This window comes from Pinus tabuliformis, chromosome 6, assembly GCF_031772625.1.
Source record: "Pinus tabuliformis cultivar Carrire ecotype Pingquan chromosome 6, CPIR1, whole genome shotgun sequence".
NCBI lineage: Eukaryota > Viridiplantae > Streptophyta > Pinopsida > Pinales > Pinaceae > Pinus > Pinus tabuliformis.
The window spans coordinates 582783078-582797416 of NC_142292.1; the positions used below are offsets into that span (position 1 = coordinate 582783078).

Below are 14339 nucleotides of genomic sequence, written 5' to 3' on the forward strand. Positions count from 1 at the left end.
CAAATTTTGATCCTACATACTCTATTGAGTTTTGCTTCCATTTATTGAAGGTCTTATGTGAAAAATGTAAAACCCAAAAAATAAGATGACATTTATAATAGCATTGGAGATACAATTTTTATATCCTTTATAAATTTGGAAAAATGAATGCATGTGAACAACAGGATATAAAAAAAACTTAAATGGGAAAGCATAGAAACATGGTCCACCACTGTCCCCATCCATCAAACTCCAAGAAATAGAAAGAATAAATAATTCATTCATTTTCACAAAGCCTCAAAGTTTGATCCTACATATTTTATTGATGTGTGCTTCCATTTATTTAAGGTTTTATGTGAAAATGGAAAACTCATCAGATAAGATGGAAGTGTTAATAGAACTCGAGATACAATTCCATATCCCTTTTATTATACTTTATAAATTTTAAAAAATGAATGAATGGAAAATAAAGGGGTAAGGAACATGTGAGGTAAACTCGTAACTAGAGAAATTTTGGATGGTCAACCCAAGGACAAAATCAAAGGAGGAAATTATGTTGACTTTCAAATGATAAGTGGGAAAAAGGGGCAAATCTTTGTTTTTTGAACAAATTAATACATTGCATACAAAATACTACAACTTATGAACAACTTGGGCTATTTTTCATGGTGTTTCAGGGATGGGGTGAGGGGAAGGGTTTCAAGGATGGCTAGGAGTTAACCCCAAATTTCAATTACACAACCAAGAATATTTTTGAAAGATAAAATTTTAAAGAAATAAAAAATTTAAAAACAAAGATTCTAGAACATAGTGCTATAATATAAGTCAATAAAAGTAACTACCATAGATAATAGATCTAATGTAACTCAAAGAAAGTAACAAGTCTTAGACAATAGATCTAAAATATCTTGACTACATGGATTTTATAACTCTCCCAAAAGAAAGAGTTGATATAGGATACACAAACCTACCAAACATGGGAGTCAAAACTGTGAAGGCAATTAGTCCTCATTATAAAAGCATACCACATAGTATTCGCACATGCAATGCATAGATAACCTTTGTCTAGGTTTGAATGTAGAACCCCTTGGTAAATGTTTTTATTTGAGAATTGGAACCAAATGGGCATTTTTTTAGATAGTGGCTATTCAAATGTCCTCAAAACCATCCCAATGGATCTCCCAAAACTCCCTATTTTTGGTAAGAACCATCTAGAGGATTTGGGATAAGTCCCAAAAAACATCGTAAGACGTCTCCCAAACATCCCATTTTATGGAAAGAAACATTTATACAATGTGGGAGAGGATCACACATCCTCGGAGATTTCTCATTCAAAATAGGGAAATTCCCCTTGCAAACCCCAAGGGCGGAAAAATCCAGAGGATGCATCCAAAAAGTAGGGACAATTTCCCCTATGCAACATCATCCTCAGTGCATAATTCACATGATACACTATAAAATTATCTAAGAGAGTGACACACTAACATAAGAACTCACTACCAAGTGTGTAAATTGACCTATATATCCACAAGTAGAATGTAAGCAAGGAAATTATTAAATCATTCCAAAAATGCATGGAAGATAACATCTATCATATCTAATTAAATTTTAATACTAGAAACCCTACAATTGGAGGGCCTAAATTAAGGAACATTGGAAAATAAAACTTATAATTGGATATATCTATTGTACTTCCTACAAAATGCAAGCAAATTGTGGATTACAAATTTACAACCATGATTACATAAGAACTATTTATAGGTTTCAGGCGACCATACCCATGGGCTTCGTTGCAGAAATGAAATGTTTTGAAATTCCCACTAATGGATTTGAGATCATACAAAGAATTTAACTGCTCCATTCTCATATTCAAACCACTCTTTTGGGTGCTTCTTGCACACTACCAACCTTATGGATAGTTTGGACAGTGCTTACTTGCATATCCATATATGCGACACCATATGTTACTTCATCATATCCTAAGGATGAGATGATTAAACTTCACTTTAACGTAGCAACCAGATGTAACCTTGGGTTGGCAAGGGCTGGTGGAGTTCCTAAATATAAAGAGGGTAGAGTCTTTATATCTATTAGGAACTCATTTTCTTTCTACACTACCTCCCACCACTCTTCTTCTAGTAAATTTAAGTTGAAACAACCCTCTACCTATTTCCTTGCTACCACAATTGCACAAGAATTGATCTTGTGGAAACCAACTTTCAAGAGAGAATTAGTTCTAATAATTCTACAAATTTTGAACCAGATTTTAACCTTGCATGCATGATATGGTTCTATAAAGAGTTCAGTGACAACAAAAGTAGTGTACTTAAGAAGCCACAATATACATATGCTACAAAACTAAATATGATATAATTAATAATGGAAATAACATAAAACAAAAGGACAACCTAACCCCTTATTGAATAATATCTTTATTTGAGCTTGGGAAATGCAATCTGGAGGTTGTAGTCTCTCAATAATTCATATTATTTTAGACTGGCATGATGAGACTACCAATGAGTCTTAGAGTTCCCTAAACATAAGCTGGTATTCATTTTATTCTTCTTCTTTTAGTTCATTGGAGTTGAACCCCTTATTATATTGTAGAGTTGGAGTTGAACCTTCTATCATTTTTCAAAATTGGAGTTGAACCTTCTATCATGTTTCATAATTGGAGTTGAACCTTCTCTTCTCCCATTGAAAATTGTTCAGACCAAACTTCCTTTAGTTAATTCACTATATTTACAATTGACCCTCAAACTGTTAATTTCACGTGGTAGTCCAACAATATTAGTGGAACTTCACCTCCTGTTGAGTTGTTTCAATGAATTCCAAGGGGTACTGCATGTGTAATCTCTCTTTGACAGTCACAATAACTTCCCACGCATTTGTCTTTAGCAATTCTGTAGCATTACATCAATTCTATGGAAATGCATGAATTTTGTGGGAATGGATGGATCCACAAAAGCTTTGTATTAGTGGAGAATTATTTATTACTCCTACTAATAAAATAAACTAAACAAGAAGAAATGTAGATCAAAAGATAATATTTTTATACTTACATGAGCCCAAGGATGCTAACTTTATGTGGCATCAACACCTCTAACAATGATTCTCACATTGCCTTATTCATCTTTCATCTCATCCTACTGGAATTGGGCTTTGATTACCATTCACCTCCACAATGATCATTCACATCATTCTAAATCCAACATTCCTAATGCTTCTCCTTTCCCAGTTCAAATGGATTCCCCCGTGGGATGTTTTTGGGGTTGCTCTAATATCAAAACGGATGAAAGTTTTTTGACTGTACACTAGACAAATTTGGAATTGACTCCAAATGGGTGTGGATCCTCTAGCTTCTACATGCACATATCTGCAAAACTGATGAAGACACCTCTGGTCTACATGTGTAGATTTACACACCCTATTCTAGCTCACAAGTAAGTCCAATAATACTTCTCAAGATCTGCAAATGTGTTATTAGCAACTAAGAAATACATTATGCCACACAACATTATAATTGGAGGAATCAAGAGATATTTAATACCTAATTCTAGCATATCATAAATGAACATGAATACACAACTTGTGGCATCATAAACACAATCTCTTTATTTATTAGCTCCTCCTCTAATTATTAATGCAACACACAGGTCCAAACCATGGTTTGTAGCCATTGATTAATGCCGCAAGCATACTAACGCTCCTTTTAGCACATTATTTCTATCATTGTTACATAGACGTAGGCTTGTTCCCTTATACACAGGGATTAAAATCATTATATCCTAACTTTCTAGAAATAAATATATCTAAAGACCCAAAAACCAACGCTGCCACATTTTTCAGCGTTAGAGACCCACTAAACAATGCATAGGAATCTTTCTTCATGGTCTTTTTGTAGTTTCTCTTCTTTCCATTTGGTTCCAAAATCAATTCCTATCTCCTCATGATTAATAGACCCAACAACTCCCATAAATGGGCCAATAATTTGGATGTGTGTCATGCTCTACTGCCCCTACATAAATCACAAATATATATAGACCCAAGTCTGAGATGCACTTTCCAGTTTGTGAAGATTGAAGTTTCATATCTCCTATTTATATATTTCAGAACTCGATGATCTATGTGAATTTGATATATCCTCAAGCTTAGGAACCCCCAGGTCAATATCAAACATGAATATAGATGGGTGTGTGCGAACATCATATTCATGTAGTCAATGCATTGTTTATATTTAATGTCCCATCACATCGACATACAAACACTACAATGCCCGCCCATGTCCAGGCTATTAGCATGGACCTCAGCTCTTTCTCAGTGCAACTAAGGTGGATGTGATCCAATTTCCATCTCTCCAAAAGTATATAGTAAGCATTACATCAAATAAGCTTTACCACTATCCCTAAAAGGACATACTACCAGGGACATTGTGGCATAAACATATATATGTAAAAAGGATGGAGCTTCAACAGAAAGGATCCAACTTTGCATTAGGAATAAAATCTATTCACTAGACGTTGAATGGGGCTCCAAATTACTCATTGACATTTTAGTAGGCAAATTGCACAAATCCATATCCTTTAGATTGTCCTAATACATCTGTTGCAATCTTACAAGAGAGAATAGACCCAAACACAAAGAAAGTATCATAGAGACCTTTAATGTCTATTACTTTGTGAATATTCTTAATAAACATGTTCATTGATCCACTGTTGGGGATGCTGGGATCACGATGTGAATACATTATCCGAATCAGCTTTACATTAAGAGGCATACAATTCAGCAAATCTAAAGCCTTACTGAAATTTTTAGCAATGCCATAATTGATATAAGTGCATCCAATAAAAATCTTGGTGCTAATATCTATGTAGATGTGAAGAGAGAGAAGGAGACCAATCTACTGGAAGAGCCCATAAATATGTCCATCGGTAACACAGAGGTCTAGATTCCCCACATATAGAAATGTTGATAGGAATTGATTAGGTAGATTGTCATTGTCATTCCCAACTGCCTATTGATGTTGTGAAACAATAGATTTTTGGAGTTGGAATTGTATCTGTGTCATTCTATCTCTCTTTTATAGAACTTTCATCTCTACTCTCTGATACTGGAAAAAATAGAAAGCACAACCTCCTTCAACTACCACAAATAATTTAAAAATAAAAAGAATTAAATCTCAATCAAAATCGAAAATAAAAATCCAAAACCACCCTAAAAACACGTGAAGTTTAAAATCAGGGTTGGGAGATTCAAACCAAGCAAACCAACCAAGCCCTCCTTTAAAATTCCTAAATCCTGAAAATTGTTAATTTTGTTGAATTTTGAGTGAGATCTAATATTCTTCTTTCTTACCTTATTAGTTAGTGTTGTTTCCAATCTGTGGTTGGGCCCCTAAATAGTTCCTCCCCCTATGATTTTCGTACCTCCATTTCACCCCCCTTGGTCTACGGGATAATCCCACTACACTTACTTACTTACAAAGAAACATGTATATACACCAAAATGGAATGCAAGAAACTAAGTTCTATTCAGACTAACCTTAGGTTTTAGTATGTATAGTGCTAATGTTAATGTTAATGTATCAATAGTAAAGGCATGTGTACTTCCTACACCACCAACTTGAGGTGGAGGAGCTTTTGTGATGGTTTGGATATGGGAACATGTTCCACCCGACCCGATTCTCTATCATCCAAAAACCCAATAATTAGAAATGGATTATGAGAAAAAAGAGGGAAATGTCTATGAAAATCGAGGTCAAATGGGATTGGTCACAACACATATCCCAAACTAAGTCAGGCTAAACATAACGATTCAGTTGATTCAAGTTCAATATGTGCATTTCTAGAAGGACCAGGTAGGTGCACAAAGTTAGGCAGTAAGGCAGGCAATGCTCATTCAAGAAGGACGTGGTTGGAAGAAATCAAATTGCAGATTTGTAAATATGGTGTAAACTATAAATTTGACCATTCTCCCTAGGAGTACTTGACAAAGGTCATGCTCAGCAACTTATGAAGTTGACACTTGCAGGCTTCCCAGGACGAGAGGGTGAGGCTACATGCCCGTTCTATATGAAAACTACAACTTGCAAGTATGGTGCAACTTGCAAGTTTGATCATACCCCTCCTGAAGAAGTTGTAGCCAAATATGTTGCAATGGTAGCAACCACTAAAGATACCTCAACAGATTATGACAAGATTGATTGAGGGAATTTTGGAGCCAAAGCTATAGATGAAAATATCAAAGATTGATGAACATTGCACAAAGTGGATTAAGGTCTTCTATTTGAAGGAGATGGGAAGAAAGGTGGATCTGTTTGTGGTTGTAAGATTTCACCATCAAATTGTTATTTCAGGGATGCAGGAAAATATGTCAAATCGAGGGTTGCAAGGTTTTCTCATGATGTTGTTGTTTGGGAGTTTCTTTGAGAATGTCAAAGTTTCCATGCATACCTAATATTTTGAGCATTGAAATATTTATTTTGGTTGTTTCATATGTTGTAAGTTTTTGACCGTATCAAATAGGGTAAATAATTTTACACTGAAGATGTTATTGTAGCTATCACAGAAATGTTTAAAAATTGAATATGATTTCATACCAAAAAATAATGCAAACCTAGAGATATAGAGATCGACTCAACAACACCTACTTTGACTTCGATAGATAATAAGAAAAGGGAGAAAAGATATCTACAAATTGTGTCACTCACCATTTTGTAACCTCATCCCAAACTTTCATGTATACCCCCGAATCAAGGTCTTCCCAAACTTGTTGCCACTTTATTGAGGGAGGTGTGAAACAGGTTGATATAAGTGATTCTTAGAGAATTACGATCTCAGGTTCTCATATTCTAATTGATAAAATAAAAAGGTGATGGCTTCATGCTACAACCTTCACGATATTGATCTTTCAATGATATCAATGACAATATATGTTCGACTATAATTCTGAATTCTATAAATATATATAAATGATTGAGGGAAAGGAATGATATTTCCAGTTATTCCTAATCACAAAAAGGATTGTTGAATAGATGATGAGCCTAGGTATTGCAACAATAATGCTGCAACTCCCATGGCTACCAACTTTACTTATCAACCCAAGGTGCGTATAAACTTGGAGGTGACAGTGCTATATGCACAAGTAAAAGTGAAGGTATTGCATGTTGTCACTACTCATCTGGCAGGAGGCCCTAGGGGTCCCAAGCCAGACTTCTATAGTGTCACAAGAATCTTAACTATTTGGTGGAAGAAGAGAAAAGCTATCTTAATGGAGAGCTACTTCTACTGTAGTACTGAAAAAATCAACAAGTAATCCTTAAATCACACCATACCCTAGCTAACTAGTTAAACAGCTATGCCTAAATAGAATTTCTAAATCAACACTAACCTAATGCGGATTATCTAAGTTGCAGAAGTAAAAAGCATCAAAACTAGACTAAGGTGTAAGCAAAGAACTAAACTAACTCAACTTTCAAGCGGAAGAGCAGTTTGAGGACAAAATCAGTGAAAGAAGGACGTGGGGGAGCAACAATGCATAAGAATCGTTGGATCAATCGGCGGAAAGGAAAATGAACGGCAGAGCCTGGATCGTAGGAGGTTACATAGATGGATGGGCGAATAGGGTTAACTAACAAGATGAATGGTGGAGATCTTATCACGAAGGCTTAAGTGAATGGATGGATGAAAAAGGGAACAAAGAAGATGAACTATGGAGATTGTGTTGCAAGGGATTAGGTGAGTGGATGGACGAATGAGGTTAACAAGAGATGAATGGCCGAGATCTAATCGTGTGGGTGAAGTCAAGAGATGGATGGATGAGGCTAACAAGAGAGATGAATGACTGAGATCTTATCGCGCTAGTGAATTCAAGAGATGGATGGTGGAGATCATATCAAAGGGAAAAGAAATGTGTGGAAATGAGGGAGCAGGTTTATATGGCGGTAAGTAGTTTCTCGCGCACCCTTCAAGCTATAAGAAGTATTTTGAAATTTTACTCAATTAGCCTTATTGCGCGACACGTATCATGAGAAAACCACTTTTCTCGCATGATCTCGTGCAGATAACGTTCGTGCACTAATCCGCGCGAGATTGTACAATCATTATTGGATCAAGCAGGGCTGATCAACGATGGATATCAGCGAAGATAGTTGGCGATCGGGTGAAGCAACAGGCATCGGATTAGGCAAGGCAGATCAACGATGGCGCCTAAAGGTGTGGAGGTGATGGGATAGTCGTCGAATCAAGCAAGGAAGATCGATGATTGGGACTTAAAGTTCATAAAGTGAGTGGAAGACTCCATACAAGGCAGTAGTTGGAGAAAATAGTGAATCAGACGGTGATTGTGAAGGTTTGTTGGTGATCGGACGGTGAGGAAGCGATGTATGAGGAACGTGCTGGAGGCGGTTTCAAATGAAAATGACAGAGAAAACCAGTGCGGGTGAACAAATAATTGCATCAAACAGTGAACTCCATAGCTCATGTGAGAACCAGAAACCTTTGTTTTTTGGGTTGTTGAAGGGTCCCTTCCTCAAGTCATGGTCCCAAAGGGAGGAGATGAGGCTGAGACACCTGCGCACAACCTAATAGTGATCTTTTTCCTCTAACTAACCTGTGAACTAAAAGAAGGCATAAATGGAAGTAAACTACAACAAATGCAGCTACTGAAGCAGATGAATAGGAAAATCTTGAAAAATCTACGCTATATTGTTGTAATGAAAGTGTAACTACTAAATCAAATGAACACTGAAAACCATAAGGCTACTTAAGCAAATGGACAGAAAACCATGAAACTACTTAAGCAAATAAACAGAACAGAACTCTATGCTAGCATACATATATAGTAAAGAGGAGTTGTGGCTACTTGGGTCAGGCCCTAACCCAAGAGCTTCAACCCTCGAATTTAACTCAGAGCTGGCTTAAACAGAACTCATCTTTATTATGAAAACCATGGATTACAGAAGAAGTTGTCACAAGTCTCTTGCAGCTCAAAAATAAAACAGATTTTTCACAATAGAAGTCTAAATCCTAATGAGGTCCTAAGCCTCTCTATTTATATGTCTGAAGTCTCTAATGACTTCCTTCCCACTAGGGAGGCTTGGCCTACAACTCAAGAAAAATTGGTTTTCTGTCCTTTTCCTTTGCCTAGCTATCTTCTATTCCTCAAAGTGATGGTTGTTTGCACTCCGAGCTGATGGAGGAATATTCGAATGGATGGGTAGTAAATCAGGAGGATTGACCTTCTATAATTATTCTCCCTTGTCCCATTCAAGTCTTTACCAAGGTCTTTGCCATAGTTCTTTGCTTTTATCCTTTATACCTGCATTTTTCCTTTCTTTTATCCTTTATTCCTTTATTACATGCACATTAGACCATAAAGCCAAATATCCAACTCTAAATCATTTCATAAACATAATATAATCAAAGGTATGCAATAAGTTATGAGAATAGTTGGTTTGACTAAGCTAGGATGTGAATTAAGGCCAATTAAGGCCCATATAATTAGTTAATGATGAGGCTCATCATCACCCCCCTACTGAAATTGTTTCTCATCCTCTGAGCAACTTAGTGAATGTCCATGTCCTTCATGGCTCTAGTAGCATCTCTGACATCCCATTCCTCTATTGTGGTCTCTTCTTCTTGTTTATAGAAGCTTGCTTTCCTTTCTACTTCTTCCCACTGCCTATGTTCCTCTTCTTCTTTTCTCCCTTCTATCATCCCTAGGAGTAGCGGTGGATTGAGTTTTAGTCCTATCCATTTGACTCTAAACCTTTGCATTGATTGCTTATACATAGGTGTCCTGTTGAGTGCTCTCTCAAACTTTGATGGGAGTGATATTCTCTAGTATTTAAGCTGTGTGGCAGTGTTTTCCATCTCCTTTAGCAGGCATGTATAATATCATCTTAGTAGCCTAAACATATCTTCAAAATGTGAAATTTCTTGCTCTTAGGTAGCAAGATATCTAAGTGTCAGCTCAACATTTTTTTCAATTAGATTATGGGCGTTGATTAGGGCCATGGCATTTCATTATTTAGCTCTGATAAAAAGAGGTTTATTTTGCTCTCTAGCCAATATTATTTTCATCGATGATGCCAAAGCCATTAATTGTAGATCTCCTCACTCTACATTAGGATCCCAAATATTCATGTATGTGAGGGCCATGTAATGCAAGTAAAACTCAACCATTTTGGCCCCATCCTTTAGTGCAGTTCGATCACAAATATCAATAAACTGTCTGCAGTCCTGAAATGGAATGGTGCTACTTTGTTCTAGTGCTTTGATCTGAAATTGCAGCCATTTTTCTGTGAGGTAAAGATCATAGGATTTTGCTAGCATCCTACACTGGATGGCCTCCAAGGAGAGGTTGGCCATATATGCTAATTGGTCTTTGTTTTCCTATAGTTGTTCTCTTTGTTTTTCTTACCTTCTTCCTTTTGTTGTTCTTTCACATCTCCATCAGTTTCTTACTTTGTTTCCTCCTCTTGTTTTAGCATCATCCTCCTTGTCTTCTTTCAGCATGTTCCTCTATATTAGTTTCTTCTTCATCCATCTCATCCCCATTTAGATTTGTATCTTCTTCTTCTTCTTGTTTTACCTCATCCTCATGGACAAAATAACTAACATCATAGGTGAGGGTTTTGATTTCATCCTCTGCTAGTAAGTTTCTGAAGACTAACCATGTTATGGGGATCCTGAGGCCTTGGAGGGCATCCTAAATGAGGATCTTGATCAACCCATGGTGAACTAACTTCTGGTAATTTCCTTCCTTTACTTTGCTGCTGGAGTCTATGAGTGATTGCATCAAGAAATAGGGTATGTTGGGTCTTTGGTGAACTGGTGTTGCTACCCCAAATCTTAATTATTTGTGATAAACATCAAAATACTTAAATTAACTAACTTATAACTCTAATAATAAAAAATACCTAAACAATAACTTTATCATTATTATAAAAAAAATTAATATAAAAATTGAATATATATAAAAAACATGTAACAAGATTATTACTTATGAGATTCACCTTATTTTTACATGGGGATTTTTCATTTGTAAATAGACTTTATTATAATACCATTTCTTTTTAATATTGTATACCCAAAAAAACTATAACTCATTCATAGATATTATTTTTAGTTAAAATCAATTTAATTAAAAAAGAAAAAAATAAAAAACATAACTATTTTAAAAACAAATCTCAACTTCTAATGCGTATACTATTAAAAAATAAATTAAAATATTTTATGGAAGCTAAATAACTATCAATAATTAATAACTATTTAAATTTAACTTTAAATTTAAACTTGTATTCAAAAATAAATATAAAACATAACAATTAATCCACTACTAATTAAGTGTACCAATAACCTAAAACACACAATGGAATAACAACACTTATTAAGAATTCAACAAATAACTTATTTATAGTTGATAAAGATTACCTAAAACTAAAGATACTCTTACAATAAATCTTACAATGTAAACTTAGTAGAATTAAAAGACTTGACTGATTCATTACACAAACAAGCAACAAACCAGATCGAAATCCATACAGAGAACAAAATCTATTTCCATAGTATTTCAACACGTTTTTAAAAGATATATGTAAATATATAGACAGAATAACTAACTATAATATATATATATATATATATATATAACACAAAATATGTCATATACACATACATAGATAAAGTGGTGAACAACAAATCCATGGCAACTCACTGTAGCTTTATATCGGCCTTGGTTTGAAGGCAACGAGAGGGAGATCACCAGTAGCTACGGGACAGTTTGGAAGGAAAGCCCATGAATTTTGGGACAAGTTGTAAACTGCCACCTCCACATCTTTGCACTTTTTAAAATAGAGGCAATCCCCAATAGCAACACACTCACACTGAAACGGTGTATCACTCGGCTCAACCGCGTTAAGAGTGCGATGCACTATTGGAGGCACTCTGGCAATCTCAGTCCATTTTGTAGCTGCGTCCTTATTAAACTCCCATATAATCACCTCCTTTTCAAATTGTATTTCAATTCCCTCAAGCTCGTCAAATTCTATTTCGAATTCCCTCCCCTCCACGAATAGAATTCGTGACCCGCAGTGGACTAACCGATTGAAATAAGTAAGGCCATCGTCATCTAATTCGGGCAATGCCACTAGGATAGACGTTCCATCTATCATGTTAAAACCCATCATGCCCGCGATGACACCGTTCTCATTTTCCAACATCAAACAATAGAAATAATCGCCGGAAAATACCGTTCCAAGACTCATCTCATCCAGATCGTGAAATGTCACCAAATTCCTAGGCAGGACTCCCGCCATCGTCCATGCCTTGTCAGTGGAATCGTATATTTCCACTATTCTCTGTTCACGAACATTAGAATAGTGCACAACTAACACTTTGTACCCGTCTTTCCCTTCTTCAACGATGCCTATCTCGTCTATAGAAAAATTATCCATGTCTGCCATGGGTGGAAGTATGAAGTACTTGGCTGTGAGAGGATTACAGACATAGATGGAGTGGGTTATTTTGCTTTCAATCAAGAAGAGGCCTGCGCCATATCCCTGATAAATAAAGAGAGAAGAAAGTGAAACGATATGGGGAGGTGCAACTTCCTTCCCCTCTAAAAAGCTAAGGGACAAACAAGACTTCTTCCAACTCCGTGTGACGGAGAAGTATGCCCAAATATCTAGATTGTTCTCCACAGCTACCACCATAAGCCATGGATTTTTGTTTGGAGGAGTCTGTGCCCATTGTCTCATAAGAAAACTAGTTGACGAAAAGAGTGAGTTCCATTGTTTGCAGACATTAACAAATCTACGCAGGTATTCTTCGGGCAACCATGCCAATATCTCTTCAATCAAATCGCTGGGCAATTCGTCGTACAACAGTGAGTAATCCTCCTGCCCGACATTCACAGCTCCCATTTTTAAAGTACCACCAATTTTCAAAAGTGAAGCAAAATGAGATAGAAACGTGAAGTGCTCCATTACATGTATATAAATTCTAATTATATTAGCTGCGACGTTACAAATTACACTATCGATTCCATTGGAGATATCCTATGGTTTAATATCTAGGAAAAGTGTCTTAATAGAGCCATGTTAATTAACTGACATAAAAATATACGCATGTTAATTGTAATCTAGTGTGCGCAAAGATTTTTGTTACATTCATTACTGAAAGAGTGGGCATTTTCGAAAGGTGAAATGACCTTTTAAATTGAAAATTTATCTATTTAAATTTAAGATTAAAATAAATTATTTTAATTTGTAAATACTGTATTGAATTAATTAATATTTATTTTAAATTAAAATAAATATATAAATCATTATTTGATGAAATATGGATATAGATTGCTATTTAGAATAATGGAAACTTATTCAATAGAAAATTTATAGTATTTATAATTTATTTTATTTAAATTTTTAGTTAATATTGGGTGGAAAAATAATATTTTCATCTAAGAAATGTTGTTTTCATAATTGTACAAGGTTAGATGGAACCTGGATATGGATATCTCATGTGATAGTATTTATTTTTCATAGATGGTTTCACCTTGAATCTTTCTCTTTAAGATTTGATTTATAATTTTATGGAGATTAAGGTTCAAATAGACTTATTCATTCATATCTTATAGGTTTTAACAAATTTATATTTTTAAAAGGCCACGGGTTAATTGTTTTACATTTCACATTTTCCATTAGAATCTAATGATACAATTTTTAACAAGATTGTAATTTTTCATTGTTTAAATTAAGTTTTTGAATGTGTAAATGTATTCAATGCCCTACAAAATTTCATAAATAATGAACTTCATTGGTAGGTTTGAAAAGTTGACTCTCAAATAATACTTATGCAATTCTTCCGCAAGTTTTTAAAAAAAATGCTAAATTATGTAAGTCATACTTACCATTCAAATAAATTTTACTAAATTTTATATAAAAATGATGAAAAATACAATAAAAAAAGAAATTAAAACATGAAACATTTAAACTACCATTTTTGAAATAATTTAATTTAATTAAAAAAAATTATATCTATTAATTCTAAAACCGGTTGTTTTTAGTGCGATTTTTTGGAAGCTTTTCTAGTGGGTATTTATGGTCTAATTTATCTAAAATCTGCACAAATTTGATGGGTAACCCTTGCACAATCTAAGTGCTCTAAGAATTTTTCAGGGCACTGATATATGTACAGTGAAAAAGCCAATTGAAATAACACAAATCAAGATTTTATAGATTCTAACACGAGAAATACCAAAAATTCACACTAAAAACAACTCCATTCTAAAACTACAAAATCAATTATTAAATTATAATTCAAATAACTTTACAATTTTTTAATTAAAATCTCATATCA

General features: G+C 34.8%; 1 protein-coding gene across 1 annotated transcript; it reads right to left on the reverse strand.

Annotated features, from left to right (window-relative positions):
- Positions 1 to 11704: 11704 nt before the first annotated feature.
- On the reverse strand, positions 11705 to 12904 carry LOC149259883 (F-box only protein 6-like). Its single transcript, XM_089455545.1, has one exon. It carries the CDS (start codon positions 12902 to 12904, stop codon positions 11705 to 11707), a length of 1200 nt encoding a protein of 399 aa, XP_089311671.1.
- Positions 12905 to 14339: the final 1435 nt, after the last annotated feature.